The following is an 18,451-nucleotide window of genomic DNA, read 5'->3' as shown; positions in this document are numbered from 1 at the left end:
TCTTCTTAAGTCTGCTGCCAAATTATCATAAGACTCAATGTTTGTAGGTTCTGTACTTGCAGGCTAGTGCCTATTTTCATGGTTCATCTAAGGGATAAAGGCAGAAAAACACCAAACTATAGCATCAAATACTGTGCTTTTCTATTTTCTAGATGAAATATTTCTCACTTATAATAGTTACTTGAATGTTTCATTTTTCAAAGCTTTTGGCCTTTCCTATTTTTATATTTCAACTTTTCTGTGAGTATTATTGTTACAGTTTAGCTGTTGGTATTACCAGTTTATAAATCTTTGAAATAGGAAATATAATTAGGTAGACTTAGTATATTATTGGCATAAATGAAGGCTAGGCTTGAATCAGAATGACCACTGTTAGAAGTGATATGTTTCCAGATGCATTAATGAACAATTCAATTACTATTTAACAATTGGTGTTTAACCCACAGGACATTAGTAGATTATTGTAAAAACACATTGTGATCTTTGAAGTGTTGTCTCTACACTTTTGGAGAGTTATTGGACTAAAAACTTCTCACTAGAGAAAGTTTTGAGTGTAAATTTTAAGAAATAGGTGTTTGTATATTGATGTTTCCATTTGTACATCAAATCTTTGATTATGAGGATTTCTTATGTTCAGTATATGTTCATTTCTCGCTCTGGCAAAGGTTTGGACTGATGTTTGTGTTAAGTGTGAGAAGTCATTGGGAACTTTTTCTTCAGAAGAACTCAAAGCTATAACAATAAAGAGGATTTTTATTTACACACCTAATGAGGGCCTTGTTTGCAAAGCAAGGATTCTTTCTATCTTTATGCTCTGGTTGTCTTAAGTCCTTGGGAGCCTGAAGGTGGTCATCCACTCTGTTGCTAGTTTGAGTGTTTATTTTTGGTTGTCTGTGGGTAGGGAGTGAGGAAAAGCTCAAAAGAGGTGTGAATGAAGAAATTAAGAGCTCAACTTGGAAGTTTCCTCTAGTGTAAATTCAGATTCAAACTCAAGAAGCTTATTTAAACTGGTCTCATAACAGATACATATTTTTTGTTTGTTTGTATTCTTTTCTTTTTGTTTTTTGTTTTTTTCCCTCAGATTAATTAATGTATCTTTAAGTGACCTAAAACCAGATGAAAGTTGGGATCTTCACTACAAATTTCAGGAATTCTCATGGTAATTCAAATAGTAATTTTGAATTAGTATATCAGATTTCCAAGTTGATAACAGATTAAAATCTTGAATTAGATGGCTAAATTGTCCCATTTAAAACTTACTCAGTTGTGTTTTGCATACTTAGTGTGATAGGTTGTTTCATTTATATACATTTTTATTACCATAGTTTATTATAAGATGTTGCCATTTCTATAAAGCAAATAATCTGAATTTGTTTTTCTCACTATAATTTTAATTTAGAAATATGCAATTTTGTCTAATGAGGGTATCTTTAAGAAAACTTATTTATAGGAAATATCTAAACTACAGTGAATATGTATAAGATTATGGTTTGTGGCTGCAGTATACAGGCCAAATTTGTATATTTGTGGTCAAACATACTGATGTCTATAGAAACATAGTAATCTAATTTTATTACTGTTTACATTCTGCACATAATTCAGTTTCTGAGAGATTAAGGAAAATCAGAGGTAAAGAAGTTTTTAAGTGACATTTTTAAATTGTGTCTATATCCAAAAATCTGAATTCTTAATTTTTAAAAATTATCTTTAAGTAGTTGTACAAGGGAGTTTCAATTCAACATATCAGTGCATCTTTTTTTTTTTGTTGGTAGGGGATGCCATGGGGCTTGAACTCAGGGCCTGGGCATTGTCCCTGAGCTTTTGTGCTCAAGGTTAGCACTCTAAGGTTAGCACTCTACCACGTTGAGTCACAACTCTGCTTCTGGCTTTCTGGTGGTTAATTGGAGATGAGACTCATGGATTTTTCTTACCTGGGCTAGCTTTAAACTGCGATCCTGAGATCTCACTCTCCTGAGTTGTTAAGATTATAGACATGAACTACCTGTGCATTGATCAATGCATCTTGATCAATGTCCTTAAGCAAAAGCCATGAAAAATTAATTTGCAGGAATTTAATATCTGCCATGATATGTATATGTATATATGTATATGTATGTATGAATAATTTTCACATGTGTAATGCTAATAATAACATGGCTGCTTATAAATAGCTTGCTTTTTCTAACATTATGTTGACCACTCTCCCTGCATTGTTGCATTAATCTTCAAAAGTTTTTGAAGATTGTCAATGGAATGGTTAAGAGTGTAAGTTTGAATGCCACCTCCATTATTTGCTAGCTGGGCAAATGAATTTGGGCAAATGAACTTGGGTGTAACTTGTTAGGTGGGGAAAATAGCAGAACTTACTTAGGCTTGCTGGAACATGTATTATAAAACTTACCTCATATTTGGTACTTATTAGTGCTGCGCAGCTATTCGCTTTTATGCCCTTTATAAATATAGTTACTTCTGTTTGACCAAAGAGACTTAAAAAGCTCAATACCAGGTTTAGAGGTGCATGGTTCTTAAATGTTACCACTGGTATTTGAATATAGTTCTATCTGAGTCCAGAGCCTAGACTTTCAGGTCACTGTGTTAGTCTATGGAGAAAGGTAATGAGAATTATCTGTAAATGCCTCTTTTAATAACCTTCATCTTAAACATTCATACTTTTCCTGACAGACTGGTGCCTTTAGATTAGAGAATGCTACTCCCAGGAAAAAAGATGACGAAAATATATTGTTATGAATATGACTTCCAGGAATAGTTATCCCCCTGTCCTTACATTCTAGTGTGTGAGTGTGTGAGATTTCTAACTGTGGTCACCCAAACTAATTATCAGACTCAACTATTACTTTGATAGGTTGACTTTAATAGGATATTCTCTAACTACTTTTCAAAGCTTTTGGCTTAATTATCATTCCATCAGCCTTCTGACTATGTTAAGCCTCTCTGAGATCGAACAGAGATGGGAAGTCATCGCTGCTTTTCATTACAATAATCATTATGTGCACATTTGGGTTGGCACAATATAACTATGAAATAAAAGCAGTTGTAAGTTTTGCTACTGCTTCGACTAAATATTTTTTTCCTTAGAAATATAGTTGATGGTAAATCTGGTCACATTTCTCTTGAGTTTGAGTACCCAATTGTAATAGCCACATAATGCAATGTTGACATTTGTTAGGAGTTCTGTAAGAACAGCAATTAATTGGGAACATGCTTTGCATAGTCTAGGAACAGCTAGGAGATCCATGTGGGTGGAGGAGAGAGAATAGCACCTGAGGATGAAAAATAAAATCAGAAGAATAAAGTTGTGGCATAAGGCTAGAAGATCTGCACTAGCATATCATCTGTAGTGTAGTTGAGGGGGAGATTTTTCTGGTAAAACTAAGAATTCTTATGCTTATTGTTTACAAATAGACACTCTAGACAGCTAGGCTTTTTGATAACCTAATGATGAAATGTAAATGGTGCCATTTATTTCCAATAATAGATAGGCTGGAGGATCAGAGGTATGTCATATCTTTGTCCTGGTTGTATCAGAGTATGAGTATGAACAGAAATACATCTCCTTAAGAACATCCTATCTTTGGAAGAAACCTCTGCTTTTCTCCAGGGAAATTTGTGAAATTTCACACGAATTAATGTCACTCTCTTTAATCATAGACTCTTTGCTTTAAGTAGTTCCTCATTTTTGGTGATGTCCAAGAATGATTTTGAGTAAGCAATATATAGATAGATAGATAGATAGATAGATAGATAGATAGATAGATAGATAGATAGATAGATAGATAGATAGATAGATAGATATAGATAGATAGATAAAATGGCATACATAGGATTATGTGTGTGTGTGTGTGTGTTTCCTATTTTTCTACTTTGAGTAGGAAAAAACTTATCTGACCTATAAGGTTGTTCTTAGTGACTGACAGACATTGCCTTTACCAAGAGAATGCATTTATGAGAAGCTAATCAAGGATTTATGTTAACTTTCAGAACCCTAAATTGTTTATGAGTGAAAGCTTATTATGATTATGTTCATGGTAATTTGCTGGTTTTGCAGATTTTTCAGTTTTATTTCATTCCACAAATATCCCATTACACCAAAAAAATGTAGATGAACTCTACTAAATGAATTCCACAGAGGTATGTTTATGCCCATAATACAAATTGGAAACACTTTTTTTCCTTCTGTGAAATGAACAAAACCTAAAATGCTCACCCATGTTATCATTGCATTTATTACTAATAAGGGGATTTTCAGTAGGAACAATACAATATAGAAAAATAAGAAGCATAAACTGAATTGCTGGAACACAGCATTTGGCTCTCTGCATACCTTTGAATTTACAAATGTTTTTCTGGTGACTTTTATGCACCTGATTTTGAAACATTAAGTGATCAGTTTGTTTAAGCAGCATATTAGCTATGTTAGACAAAATATTCAATTGTTAGGCTAATCTCAAAAGCCACATTCTTTATACTAAAAAACATTGCCTTTTAACTAACACTCCTAAGGTTATTAGGTGAAAAGCTTGGTTCTTACTGAAATGCTTTATCTGCTTAAAAACTTTTTATGTTATTGTGTTTGATTATGACCAAGGAAAAATACACTTGTAGGTAAATTTTGCTTGCTGGAGTCTCTAATCTTGAAGCAAGACAAGCTTGATCGGTTGTGTCCTTTGTTTCCAAGTAGAAGGGTTGGCAGCAAATATTTGCTAAATTAATGCCTTATATTCTTAAGCAAATAATGTAGGTAGTCATGACCAGAACATCTTCTGATTTGACTTAAAACACATTGACCATGCTAGAATGTATGTAAAATTTTTCAAAATTTTGAAATTGATCATTTCAGAGACCAATTAATTGAGTCTATCCCTAGTCAATTTCATAGGCTGTCTACCCACTGACACTGGCTTTGAATTTGACCTATAGTTACTGATGCGTTTGACCCCTATTAACTTACTATTTGACAAATGGAAACTAAAACTGTTTGACTAAGTATTTCAGCAGTGATGAAGCAACTTAGGCAGTTAGTACCTGTTAGGTTTTTAAAAAGAGGTAGCCGAGTAAGAACCACACCACTATTCGGGTAAGGGGTAGGTTTATTCATCATTCCCGCGGGCACCAGGCCATGTTGGCCCTCTAGGAGGCTGGGAAAGACCTGGGAAAAAGAGCGTCTGGCCCTGGGCTAGGCCTTATCTAGGGTAGGGGCAGGGAAAGGTATGGCCACAGTGGAATTCACAGGTGACTTCAGCAGATGCAGATGTACCTCTTCCAGGTGTGCCGGTTGCCTAGGTAACACATGGGCGGAGACTTTGCTGGGAGGAGGGGTAGAGTCTGCTCACCATCCAGGAGTGGACCTTACAGGACCCTTAGTGCTTTAGTAGTTTTGCAAGATAGAAAGGGAGTAATAATTGAAAGTAAGCATTTTTAAGATCGGGAAAATTAAAGGAGTAATGACACATCCTGCATGCAATAAGAGGAAGAACATAGTTTGTACAGAAGGCACATACACCTGTGTGTGTGTGTGTGTGTGTGTGTGTAGTGTAAGGAGCACACACCAAATACTAGTGATGGGGCCAAGACAAGGCAAAGCACAAGATTCAGGCCCAAGGTGACAGGCTCAGGCATTTGGATTCAGTTGTTCAGGATCTAGGAAGCCTAAAGGTTTGTAAGGAGGAGTGGGATAAGATTGGGTTTGCATTTTAAGAAACATGCAGAGCATTTTGAAACAATAGCCAAGGGATGGTAAGGATTGAGAAAGACCCTAGGTAAGAAGTAAGAGGGATATTTTACCTGAATTGTGTGCTTAGTTACATAGTACTGTCTCTTTTGCACAAATCACTTAAAGTGGAAAAGAAGTAATACTTAGATTCAGGAAAGTAGCATTACATGATAGGAGAGCATGAATTTTGCTGTATGACTAAACTCAGTGCAGTGTTATGCAAGAGGCAATTTAAGCTGGACTGTAGGAGGATAAAATCCTTTGGAGATAGGAACCAGAAGGCACCAGTAACTAGGCGGCCTCTGTCAGAAGCTGGGCTCTGCACTCTCCAGTTAGTTAGTGTTGTGCCTCTGTCAGAAGCTGGGCTCTGCACTCCCCAGTTAGTTAATGTTGTGCCTCTGTACCTTGCCTCAGAATCTTAATCTGTTAAATGAAGATGATATTGTACCTATTGAGGGGAATGGGTTCACGGAGTTAGACACAAAGCCTCATTCTCTGAAAGAACTTAATGGCCACTGCCTATTATTTTCTAATTATCTCTGAGCCTATGCTTTGCTTCATTGTAAAATAAGGACTTTATTCTTATTATGATTAGTTTATCTAAGATAGTAAGACCAGTTACAGGCCCCTACCACATGTTTAGAAAATAGAATCTATTATTAAATGATAACAAATGTTATATTTTTTTAAAAGAAACATATCCTTTGGGACTGGCTACTGTAGTGTCTCTACGTGACGAAAGGATATTATCTCTTCTTTTGGATCCTTCACATTGCCAAACAGCCTTTGCAGGTACTCAGTAAGTACTTACTTAGTTAATATTTAGTGTGAGTAGGATTTCTGTTTGGGTGCTCCCGTGAGTTGGTGAAGGATGGGAAAAGGGTAGTAATCATTTGGTAGATTGATTACATTTTAGGCAAATCAACTGTTTTTCCATATTGATATGATTGAGATTCTGAGTCCTAGCCAGCTCATCTGCTTCCAATCTCTATCCACTGGTTTATTTTACCATCTGCTAATTTGCAACACACAGTGATCCACTTTTGCTCAGCGCCCTGGTGTGCCCAAGCTATCCTATGCTGTCATTCGCTGATTGTCTAGGTCTGTATCAGAGGAAGGGATTAAGGATGATTACTAACCATAATTGGAAGGCTTTAGCTCCTCAGTAGGTTGAGAAAAGAGAAATTAATTTAAAAAGTTTGACACTAGCTGTGGGGATGTGGAGTGGCTATTTAACATCTTTACGTTATAGTTTCCTCATCTTTAAAGGCACACAATTATAACAAATAGATGATAAAGTCACCTTGAGGAACACATGGGCTACTGCTTGCTTGGACAATGCTTAGCATAATGTCAAAGTTATAGAGAAGCTCAGTAAGTATACTTGCTTTTTAAATTATTACCATCCATCTAAAAGTTACATAAATATTGCTCGTGTCAGAAAGTGAAAATGCTGTATTTGTTAAGTTATTGAAATGGGCTATCTTTTCATGCTGTTACATCATGTTTCCATTTTTGTAATAAGCTAAAAATATTTGTGAATGCGTGTGTCTGTTGGAAGTCATCAAATGGCACATTTAAGATAGGTACATTTTAATTTATATAAATTTGGCTTAAAAAGATCATAAACATGAACTCTAGTTAAAGATATAAATGCTGAAATATTATATCTCCAACTGATTTTGAAGTATATTTTTTGAAGCAAAATAAGTAGACTAAACTGTTCATTATTGAGTAAAGGTGGTATTTTTTGGGTCTTCGTTGTATAATTCTTCCATCTTTTATTAAATTTTATAGTAGATTATTGAGAGAAAAGAGAAACAAACATTTACTTGTCTTTTACTATGCATGAAGAATTCTTCTAGATTCTTAAAGATAGACAAAGAAAAATGTGTACTATCTCTGCCTTAAGCTCACAGTCTGGTTGGAGGAAGTAAGCTTCTGAATATTTCATAAAAACTAAAAGGCAATATTATTCCAAACAAATTATGAAGACTAGGACTTTTATTAGTCTATGACTTAAAATACCCTAATACTAGGTCTTGGAAAACTAGTACCAAAAGTCAACAAACTTTTTGTACAAAAATCTTTCATAGTTTGATGGGAAAATTAAAAAGCCAAATATGTGTGTGTATAATTTTTTCATATATGGATATGTTGTGTTTATTAAAATACAACTTTTTAGCTATAGTTTCTCAGTAGGTTTTTGTCATGTACTTTCTTCATACACAGATTAAAAATAGGTTATCACTTGAGTTCTGAAATATTTTGGTTTTGGAAAGGGAATTTCATTCTCTAGAAGGTTAGAAACTACTGATCCAAACAAAAATGCTTTGAGAGTTCAGAAGAAAAAGCTCCTCAGCTTTTTACATTCTGGCCAGGCTTCAAGGAAGACATGAATCTGAGATGAGTGTTGGAAAATGGGTAGAATGTGAAAAGGTTAAGAAAAGATGGAATGCATTTTAAATGAAGGAACAGTATGAACAAAGGTAGGATAGTTTGAGAGACTGGAAATTACATTAGGTAAAGAAGGAAGGCAGGGCGCCGGTGGCTCATGCCTGTAATCCTAGCTACTCAGAAGGCTGAGATCTGAGGATGATGGTTCTAAGCCAGCCTGGGCAGGAGAGTCCGTGAGACTCTTATCTCCAATTAACCACCAGAAAACCGGAAGTGGCACTGTGACTCAAGCAGTAAAGCGCTTTCCTTGAGGTGAAGAGCGCAGGGACAGCGCCCAAGCCCAGAGTTCAAGCCCCACCACTAACAAAAAAAAAAAAAAAAAAAAAGAAGGAATTGATAGTAGATAAGCTTGGAAGAATTGGCTGGAGCCAAAATGTGGAGCATTCTAAATACTAGGCTGAGGAGTTTGGATTTTATCCTAGAACCAGTGGAGAAGCCATTGAATATTTAGAGCAAGGGACTGATATGGTGAAAATGTTTCAAGAATTAACCTGGCATCAATTGCAAGGAGAGATTGGACTTGGGGAGAGATGAGCTGCAGGATGGAGACTTGGGCGATCTGTCCAGATTTTATGTGTGAAGAAGCTGGGCTGGTGTAACAAGAATGAGAATTACAGAAAGAGGAAAGCAGAGTTGCAAAAGCCCTTTCAAAGTAACCAGTTATCATTCCATTCACAAAACAGTACTACTAGCCTAGGCCTCTACCTGTTCAGTTATACTCAAATACAAAAGATTTCCTATTAATACCAGGTTTTGAAAATGACTAGTATTACTTGCGGGCCATTTGTGTTGATTAATTTTTTATTGCTATGATAAAAACACTGCACATAAACAATTTAAAAGAGGAAGGATTTGTCTGTTGCTAGCAACTCATACCTATAATTCTAGCACTCGGGAGGCTGAACTTTGAGGATCATTTCATGGTTCAAAGCCAGCCTACACAGGGAAGTCCATGAAACTCTTATATCCAATATGCTACCAGAAAAGCCAAAAGTAAAACTATGACTCAAGTAGTAGAGTATTAGCTTGAACAAAAGAACTCAGAGGCAGTGCCCAGACCCTGAGTTCAAGACATAGGATCAACACACACACACGTACACACACGTACACACACACACACACACACACATGTACACACACACACACACACACACACACACATGCATCCCCAGTGATGTATTTTTTTCTAGGTAGCCCTACCTCCTGCCTTTCACCTAATTTATGTTATGAATCCATAAAGTAATCTACTCATTCAGTAGGTCAGGACCTTCAGAATCGTGTCACTTCCTAAAAGCCCTCAAAGGACAACCAAAGCTCCAGTACACAAGCCTGTGGAGAATATTTCATTTTCGAACCATAGCACCATGATTCAAGTTTGGTCAGCTTTTGTTCATGTGGTTTTCTTAAGATTGCACTCTGTGCTATTTTGAAAAGCTAACATGTTTTTCTCCTCTTTTTGTTTTTCTTAAATGAAAAAGGTAACTTTAATGTTTGGAGGGATAATAATTCTTTATCAGGCTATAAAGCCAGTTCAAACCTAAAGAGATACCTCATTTTTAAAATGAGACTAAAAACATTGCATCTACAAATATGTACATTTTTCAGTGAAGAAATAGCTAAATGGCTATTGAGAGTAATTCAATCCCATATTTTTTAAAGTCATGTACCATTTAAGTGTGTAAATTTGTAAAGATCATTTTTATTTCCTATCTCATGTAAAAATTTTACTCATACTTTTTACATATACCCATGTTGGCTTTTGTTCATTTTTGGAATCATTTGACAATTTTTAAAAGCATAAAACATTTCCATCGTATTGTTTAAGAAAGAAACTCCTTAAATCTATGAGAGATGCTTTCAGTGAACCTACATCCTGATACTGAATCACTGTACTTTTCTATTGTGTTCTACAGCAGCCACTTTGTGTCATGAGTTTCTTTAGAAAGGGTACTTTTAAGGCAGTTTTACAAAGCATTATCCAATATTTGCTTTTGGATGATCATACCCAAGGAATTATTATTAAATCTGTGATAAGTTATTTGCCTTTATTTTTACTCAATCAGTCAGGGTCCTCTCTAAACGTACAAAAGTTTCCGTGATTGATATTATTTGATGCTAATATGCCTTCTCCAAATAGTAATTTGTTCAAAATAACCTAGCTGATTTTCATGTATCATCCTGTAAGTGATACTTTGTAAGAACCTCTGTATAAGTTCTCAGTGGTAATTTGAGAGGAATAGAAGTCATCTTACATTTGAGTGGTGTTTTTAATTGCCAATGGAATATACTTAATGGCATGAAGTCAATTGTAATCTGCTTTTTAAGTCCATTGCACACTTTTAAATTTATTCTTTCAATAAATGTTGAGTTCTGACTGTGAGCCAGGTATTATGCTTAATTCTAAAGAAATATAATAACATGAAAGGTGAAGCTTCTACGATGAAAAAATCTATGGCATATTAAAATGGATAAGACTAAGAAATACAAAATAGAGTAGCGTATTAAAAAGGAGACACAAAGACTTCAAAGTTCAAGAAAAACAAAAACATATCTGAAAATACATCAGGAATGATTGAACAAAATATGGTGTTTTGGGTTTAAATTTGATGTATATCATTTAGTCATGGAAGTTTATATAATACTTAATGTTAGAGGATAAAGCAAAACTGTAGATTTAAGGATGCATTAAACATCTTAGCAGGACAGTTTAGTTTAAATGTATATATAGGGACATGTCGTTTGTTGTAATAAGTGTCCATGAAATTTTTTTTAAATGACATGGCCGGCTGCTGGTGGCTCACGCCTGTAATCCTAGCTACTCAGGAAGCTGAGATCTGAGGGTCGCGGTTCAAAGCCAGCCCGGGCAGGAAAGTCCGTGTAACTCTTATCTCCAATAAACCACCAGAAAACTGGAAGTGGCGCTGTAGCTCAAGTGGTAGAGCGCTAGCCTTGAGCTGAAGAGCTGAGGGACAGTGCCCAGGCCCAGAGTTCAAGCCCTATGACCGACAAAAAAAAATAAATAAATAAAAATGACATGAGGAATATGGTGGAAGTTATAGACTTGATGTGTTAGTCATCTTTCCATTACTATAATAAATACCAGAGACAATCAACTTATAAGAAAAAACAAGTTTATTATGACATATACTTTTGAGGTATTAGACCATGGTTGGTTAGCTCCTTTGGTTTTAGGCCCTTGGTGGAGCAACACTTTATAACTGGAGCATGTGGCAGAGCAAATGGACACATCTTAAGGATGGGACATGAAAGAGAGGAGGCGGAAGGGGCCAGGTCTCACAGTCCCCCTTGAAGACATAACCCCAATGACTTCAGAAGTACCCCTTTTATGAGATCTTACCTTATACAGATTCAACAGCATCTCAAAAAGCTCTAAGAATCAAGTCTTTATTACAGGGTCCTCTGGGGGACACTTGAAGTCTAGACTGTAACACTGCAAGTAGGGTCTGAGGAAATAAGAGGTAGAGAAGACTGAGGTGAAAGAAACCTTTCAGTGAACCTGAATGATAACATTAAATAAAGCAAACAAAAAGAAAGAAAGAAGAAAAGAAAGACAAAAAGGAAAAAAAAAAGAAAGAACACAAAATAAATCCCTTCAGAAAGATGTTTGGAAAAGCTGAATTTAACACTTTACCAGGCAAGGACATTGCAAAGGGTTGAACCAATTGGGATGTGAGGATTGGTTAGAATTCTCTAGAAGGTTATTTTTAAAAAGCTATGGCAAAGAAAGAAATTACCATGAAAAAGAATTCAGTCTGTCGAGGAGGTAGAATTATGGATCCATAAAGAAGGCAAAGGGAAAAAAATGGAGTGAATACAAGATATACATGGGGGAGGAGGAATTATTATGTTGAATTGATGAATGATGAAAGAACTGACGGAGAAAGATCTGTTCTTTAGAAGAATTCAAGAAAATCAAGATTGAGAAAAGACTGGGCAAATGGAAAAAATTATTAGTAAAATAATAGATACAAAAGGAGGTAACAATACTTGATAGGAAATATACGCATTACATTACTCACGTAACTGTAACCCCTCTGTACACTATTTTTTACAATAAAAAACATAAGAAAAAGGGCTGATACAACAGGTGAGAATCAAGAAAGTGGGGAGGGGGAGCAGGGAGTGGAGAGAATGGGAGGCATAGAAAAGAGAGAGAAAACCAAGACACTTGGTGACACAGAAGACTGAAAAGTACCATGCTTGAGAGAAAACTAGGAACACAAATCAGTGTTAGAGTCTTTGCCTAGAGTGCTTGAGGCCCTGGGCTCAGTCCTTAGCACTTTACTTAACCAATGATATAAAATGAGCAGGGTTATCTGTGTTTCTAAGTAGAAGGAAGATTCAATTGGAGAGACTCAATCAGCATGCTAATTGTTACCTATTCTGAAAAGCTCATGGAGCCGAAGGGCAAAGACAAGATTGTTCCTCCCGAGATTAGAGTTAGGAGAAAAGATGCTTAGGGAAATGACTTTAAACAGCACATAGAGAGGCCTAGACATAATTGCCAGGGGTGGAGACTAGAAGCCAGAGCCGGAGAATGGGTACGGACTTGGAAAGATGGGTTATTCTGATGAGCCTTAAGAGCAAGATGGTCAGAAGTGAAGGTAGTATTTTTTTGTAGGTAATGCAATTGTAGGCAGTGGTGTAGCTGGACCATTCAGTAATCCAAACTGAAGATCTCTTCTCATTGAGGCAGAAGACAGGACAGAATCATCAGCAGTAGAGAAATGGATGTTCAACTGAGTATCTGAAGATACTGAGCACCACAGCAGGAAACAGAGTTGGAAGGAAGACTGAATTTATTCCAGGCAAAGGCAAACTATACTATTATGTTTAGAAAAAGCTGAAAGGATTAGATACTGGCTGAGGAGGATGTGGGAGTCGTTCAGGGGCATTGCTCTTCCCTGTGGCTTTGTGTGACTTCTTCAAAGCACAGGCTGTCTCTTAGCACAGCAAGTAGAGCTAATCCTTTTGGGGTGAATTTGTTTTAACTGCTCTGGTCATCTGTGGTGAGAAATATAGTCATATGTACTGACTGCTTGTCTCGTGGTTTAATGGGTGCTCCTCATAGATTCAATGATCTGTTAGATGAATCTCCACTTAAAATTATGGCAAAGAAAGAAAGGTTTCTTATTTTCACTGGACCAAGTGGAACTTCTGAGTTTTTTTTCAAGGTCTTTAGGAATCAGAAAAAAGACTGGAAATTTGAAATGGTAGAAGAAGAGAAAAAAGACTGGGCACCAGTGGCTCATGCCTATAATTCTGGCTACTTACGAAGTTGAGATCTGAGGATCATAGTTTGAAGCTAGCCCAGGCAGAAAAGTCCCTGAGAACCTTATCTCCAGCCTTAAGCAAAAGAGCTTGGGGACAGCCATAGGCCCTGATTTCAAGCGCCACCACTGACAAAAAAGAAAGGAAAAAAAATAACTATTTTTAGTGGACTGGAGTTATGTAACTGAAAGAAGTATGGTCGATGTAATCTTATCGCTAGGGGATAACAGATCACTCCTGTATTTCATTTTTCAGACAGGTGGCTTAGGTGGGTAATTGTTCTCAAATGTTACAACCCCTTTAAAATCTAAGACATAAAAATTTGAGTTTTTTTCAAGTGTTCTTAAAGTCAGCACTTTAGAGAAGTACTCTGTTACGTCATCTTCAGCCTATTGATAAATGTGTTCACACTACTGGGAGGGAATGGGTAAAATTTTGGTGGCTAGAGAAAATTCTTGTCTTTTTAACTCTTCAGTAGGTATACACTTGGCCACAATAAAGCCCAGAGGTAATATCTGTTCTTTTTTTGGCTTTTGTTCAGAAACTATTTTACATTACAATAAATCACTAGTCTTTTCAGCATCAGGTCCCTGGTGATCAAAGTATTCAATTACACTCCCTGATACAATCATGACTATCCTGATAGTTACTTTATGGACATCCTCTTCTCTTTGACAGAGAGCCTTGTTAAAAATTGGATTCATTGGGAGTCTTTATTTCTTAGTGTATAGATGGGTGTATGTGAACAATGACAAATGGCAATGAACTTAGGACCTGAGAGAGAAGTATCATCTTCCCTTCCTTTCTATTCTTTTTGCCTAGATTTAATGGGTTTCAAGTACAATTGCATGTGTCTCTTGGGAATGAAAGTTGCATTTGATTAAACTAATTATACAGAGATGTCAATTTTAGGGAACAGGAATGGAAGGGTTGTAGGTAAGCTTTCATAAGTAACTTTGTAGTCAAGTATAAAGGACCATAGATCTTAGATTTAGCAATTATTTGTACATATTCTCTACACAGTACAGGAATTCCTTCTACACATTTTCCTGAAGTAAAACATTAAACTTCTACTTGAGATCTTCCCTCGAGTTCAATGGGTTGGCTGCAATGAGTATCATGGAGAGCTAGGACTGAGGGTTTTGCTGTCTACTAGGTCCACAGTCTATGTGGGTGATGCCCTAGCTGCCTTGCTCTAGCTCTAACTATTGGAAAATGCCACTTATTACCATTTCTTTAAGCTGTGGTCATAAGCCTGGGAGTTAAAAACACATCTATTTTTTTTTTTTTTTGGCCATTGTTTTTCTGACTTTGGGATACTGACTACTTTCTTGCCCTTCCACCCCCAACTGTCCTACTCTCAAGTTTTATATGTGAATCACAAAGACAGTGCCTGAGCAGGGACTTCGTAAGATTATTCTAAGACCTACTTGTACAGTGGTCTAAAAGGATTAATTATAATGTCTGTTAGCCAGGTGCTGGTGGCTTGTGCCTACAACCCTACTATTCAGGAAGCTTAGATCTGAGGATCAAGTTCGAAGCCAGCCCAGGCAGAAAAGTCCTCATGAGACTCTTATCTCTGATTAGCCACCAAAAATCTGGAAGTGGCAGTGTGGCTCAAAGTGGTAGAGTGCTGGTTGAGTGCTAGCTTTGAACAAAGGAGCTCAGGGACAGCGCTCAGGCCCTGAGTTCAAGCCCCACACTGACCAAAAAAAAAAAAAAAAAAGAATCTGACATGTAATAAGTATTTTACCTGCTCTGTTTCCATTACACCTAATTCTAATCTTGGGCCCACCATGGAATGTTTGCTTCTGAGCACAACATCCCATTAGTGGACTGTCTAATAAAAAAACAAAATAAAGCTATTGTCTTATGCATCCATGGTATTATATAAGTTCTTTTTCAGGGTAGTTAGGTGTGATACAACTGAGTAGGAATCAGAAACTGTACTAATGGTGGAATGCTGACTTCCCTAAAGCTATGGTTGTGGAAGTAAGGTGTTTTTTTTTTTTATTGTGAAAATACTGTACAGAGGAGTTACAATTACATGGGCAAGATAATGAGTACATTTCTTATCAAGCATTGTAGCCTCCTCCTTTGTTTCCCCTTCCTATCCCTTCCCATCCTCCCCCAGCCCCCTAAAGTAAGGTTTTTTAAGAAAATATTTTTATTATCTTTAAGTAGTTTTATTATCTTTAGTATTTAAGGAGCTGCCATTCAGCCAAAGTAGTTTATGAATGCAATGTATCTTAATCAATGTCATTCCTTTTAATATTATTACCCACCCTTCCTAACCACTCCTTCCCTTACTTATCTTAATTTTAGGTTATATATTGAATGTATTGCCATCTAACAAAGCAATATATGTGTACAACAAACACATCGTGAACAGTCATTACTTCAATATCTTCACTCCCACTTTGACCCGCCCTCTCTCTTACATTTTTCAACTCTGTGTGTGTCCAGTAAATTCTTGTCTGCACTGTCCTCCTCTCCCCTTTTTTTTCTAATCTTCTCCCCTGGGCCCCTCCCTCTCGCAAGTACTGGTACTTATTTTATTGGGTTATTTGTGCTCTCCCTAGAGTCATTTTGGTTAATTCATTTGTTACCCCCTTGCTTACCACCCGGTGTATTTACTTGCAGATTTATAGGCACATTCTAGCTACCACAAAGGAGGAAAACCATGCAAGCTATGTTTCTCTGAGTCTGGCTTACTTCACTTAATATTAAGCAATGTAATTAGTTTTTGAAAAGCAAAGATCATTAGGTGGCTGGTGAGAGAAGGGAGATACACGCTTATGTCAGAATTGACCAACATCAACTGAGACTTCTAACCTAAAACAACTGGCAGGAAAGTTTCATCCTTAAGTGGTCTACCTGCAAGCAGGCAGGATCACTGTTTTTCTCTTCAAGATCATTTAGAAACCATCTAAAATTTTTTTTTGGCAAGTGGCTATCTGATACATGTATTTAAAAATGCATCTTTTAAAAACGTATTATTCAGTGGTAGAATACATTGGGATCCATGAATTACATGCGTCTGTCTTCAGGTGTTTCTGAGATCATCTGTGAGAAGAGCTATGCTTTCTCTGTCATCTTCACCCATTTTAGAATGTGAGACCAGCCTCCCTGAATGTTCTCTAGTTGGGGAACTCATTATGGAAGCATTTTTTAGTTGGCTTTAAAATATTACTGTACTCATTACAAAAATCTGGCAGAAGAACATAAGTAACTTCCATAAAGTGAGCTAGGCAAATTCCAATGATGGCACTTCATTTGAAGTTTCTACCTAGAATACTAGTGCTAGCTCTTCGTTAAAAAAAATAAGATATATTCTGAAATGAATGTAGCATGGTTGATCTTCTTGGTACAATAGAGTAATTCTGTTATTCTATCACAGAAGTAGATTGCTTTGGAGAGTTCCATAGCCTGACTCAAAAAGTTATTTCTCAACCCAAAAGCACTTTATCAATAATCATATATATGATATAAGCATATGATGAATTAGCAATTCGGTATGACTTGATTATAATATCCATTAAATTGACAACTGTGGAAACTTGCTAGTATTAGAACAGCCATTTATTCCCCATTTCAAATTGTTTTGCTCTGTTCTTTTGAGTATTAGACTAATAATGGATTTTTATACAAACAGTAGGAAATAGCTCACATCGTATTAAAAGAGATGCAATTCATTAATAAATAACTTAATAAATAAGGTAACAATGCATGTAATTACTTTTGAAGTGCTGCTTTAAGGGATAACTTACAGTAGTAGAATGTCTTCTTAGAAAAATGTGGATTTTTAGCTTCTTTTAAGAATATTAATGGCTTATGGGCAAATAGGAAGCAATTGTTTTAAAAATAATTTCCTGTGACTACTCTGAATGTTATATCTTCTCTACCGTACCTTCACAAATGACTGATGTATGTTTATTTTTGTAGTTAAAACAGAGCCAATGAGCAGCAGTGAAATTGCTTCAACCACAGCAGACGGGTCTTTAGACAATTTCTCAGGTTCAGGTAAGGAATATTAAATTAGATATTAACATTAGTGTTAAGCATTTTGCCTAATTTGTTTATATATGAATGTGTGTACACCATTGCATGTTAGAGTGTATAGAAGTATGTGTGTACATATGTATATGTATATATAGAACACATTCAGTATGATGAGCCAACAACTGCTGGTGGCTCACACCTGTAATCCTAGCTACTCAGAATGCAGAGATATGAGGATCGCAGTTCAAAGCCAGCCTAGGCAGGCAAGTCTGTGAGAGCCTTATCTCCAATAAACTACTGAAAACTGGAAGTGAAACTATGGTTCAAAGTGGTAAAGTGCTAGCCTTTGAGCAAAAGAACTCGAGGACAGTGCCCAGCCATGAGTTCAAGCCCCACAACCAACAATAACAACAAAAAAAGTTGCTATCTATGGAGAAGGTAAAAGGACTTTTTGGTCCCTGTACTAGAACTTCAAATCAGGATCTTGCGCTATTGCTAACTTTTCTGGCACTCTAAACTTGAGTCCTGCTCCAGTCCAGATGTTTGCTGGTGAATTGGAGGTAAGCATCTCACAGACTTTTTAGCTGAGGATCCTCTGATCTCAACCACCTGAGTAGCTAGAATTATAGATGTGAGCCTCCAGTGCCTGGCTTGTGCTTTTTTCATCTACTAAATTATATTTATGAGTTTCTCTTTTATTTTTTAATTTATTTTTGTTAATACTGAAAATTTGCATAGGAAATATTTTTCTCCTGGTATCCTATAAACAGACGTACAAACACATCTTCCCTAGCATGTCTCATGTAAACAGAAGTCTAAATTAGACACTGCAAAACAGCATTAAATTCTTGAGTTCATTTTTTATCTTTCACATTAATAAAAATCTAACTACAGCCACAAAATATCCAAGTTTTACCTCTGTCATAATGATAATAATAAGAAAGTGATGGTGGTAATTAACTCACTGTG

At 36.3% G+C, this 18,451-nt stretch overlaps 1 protein-coding gene across 5 annotated transcripts in view; it reads left to right on the top strand.

Moving 5' to 3' along the window:
- Positions 1-18,451, top strand: part of Eya1 (EYA transcriptional coactivator and phosphatase 1) — a 140,954-nt gene that overhangs the window by 11,109 nt on the left and 111,394 nt on the right. For 3 of the 5 annotated variants that reach the window (XM_013028424.1, XM_013028422.1, XM_013028423.1), the window contains one exon: positions 17,426-17,503. The exons of 1 other annotated variant lie outside the window; for it this stretch is intronic. In XM_013028424.1, coding sequence (XP_012883878.1) covers positions 17,426-17,503 — 78 coding nt within the window. Of the gene's footprint in view, positions 1-16,336; positions 16,352-17,425; positions 17,504-18,451 lie in introns of all 5 variants that reach the window. One more of the 5 variants, XM_013028425.1, reaches the window with a different exon arrangement.

This window comes from Dipodomys ordii, unplaced genomic scaffold, assembly GCF_000151885.1.
Source record: "Dipodomys ordii isolate 6190 unplaced genomic scaffold, Dord_2.0 Scaffold109, whole genome shotgun sequence".
Classification (NCBI taxonomy): domain Eukaryota; kingdom Metazoa; phylum Chordata; class Mammalia; order Rodentia; family Heteromyidae; genus Dipodomys; species Dipodomys ordii.
Note: the sequence above shows the minus strand (reverse complement) of the source record. Positions and strands in the feature narration are given on the sequence as shown.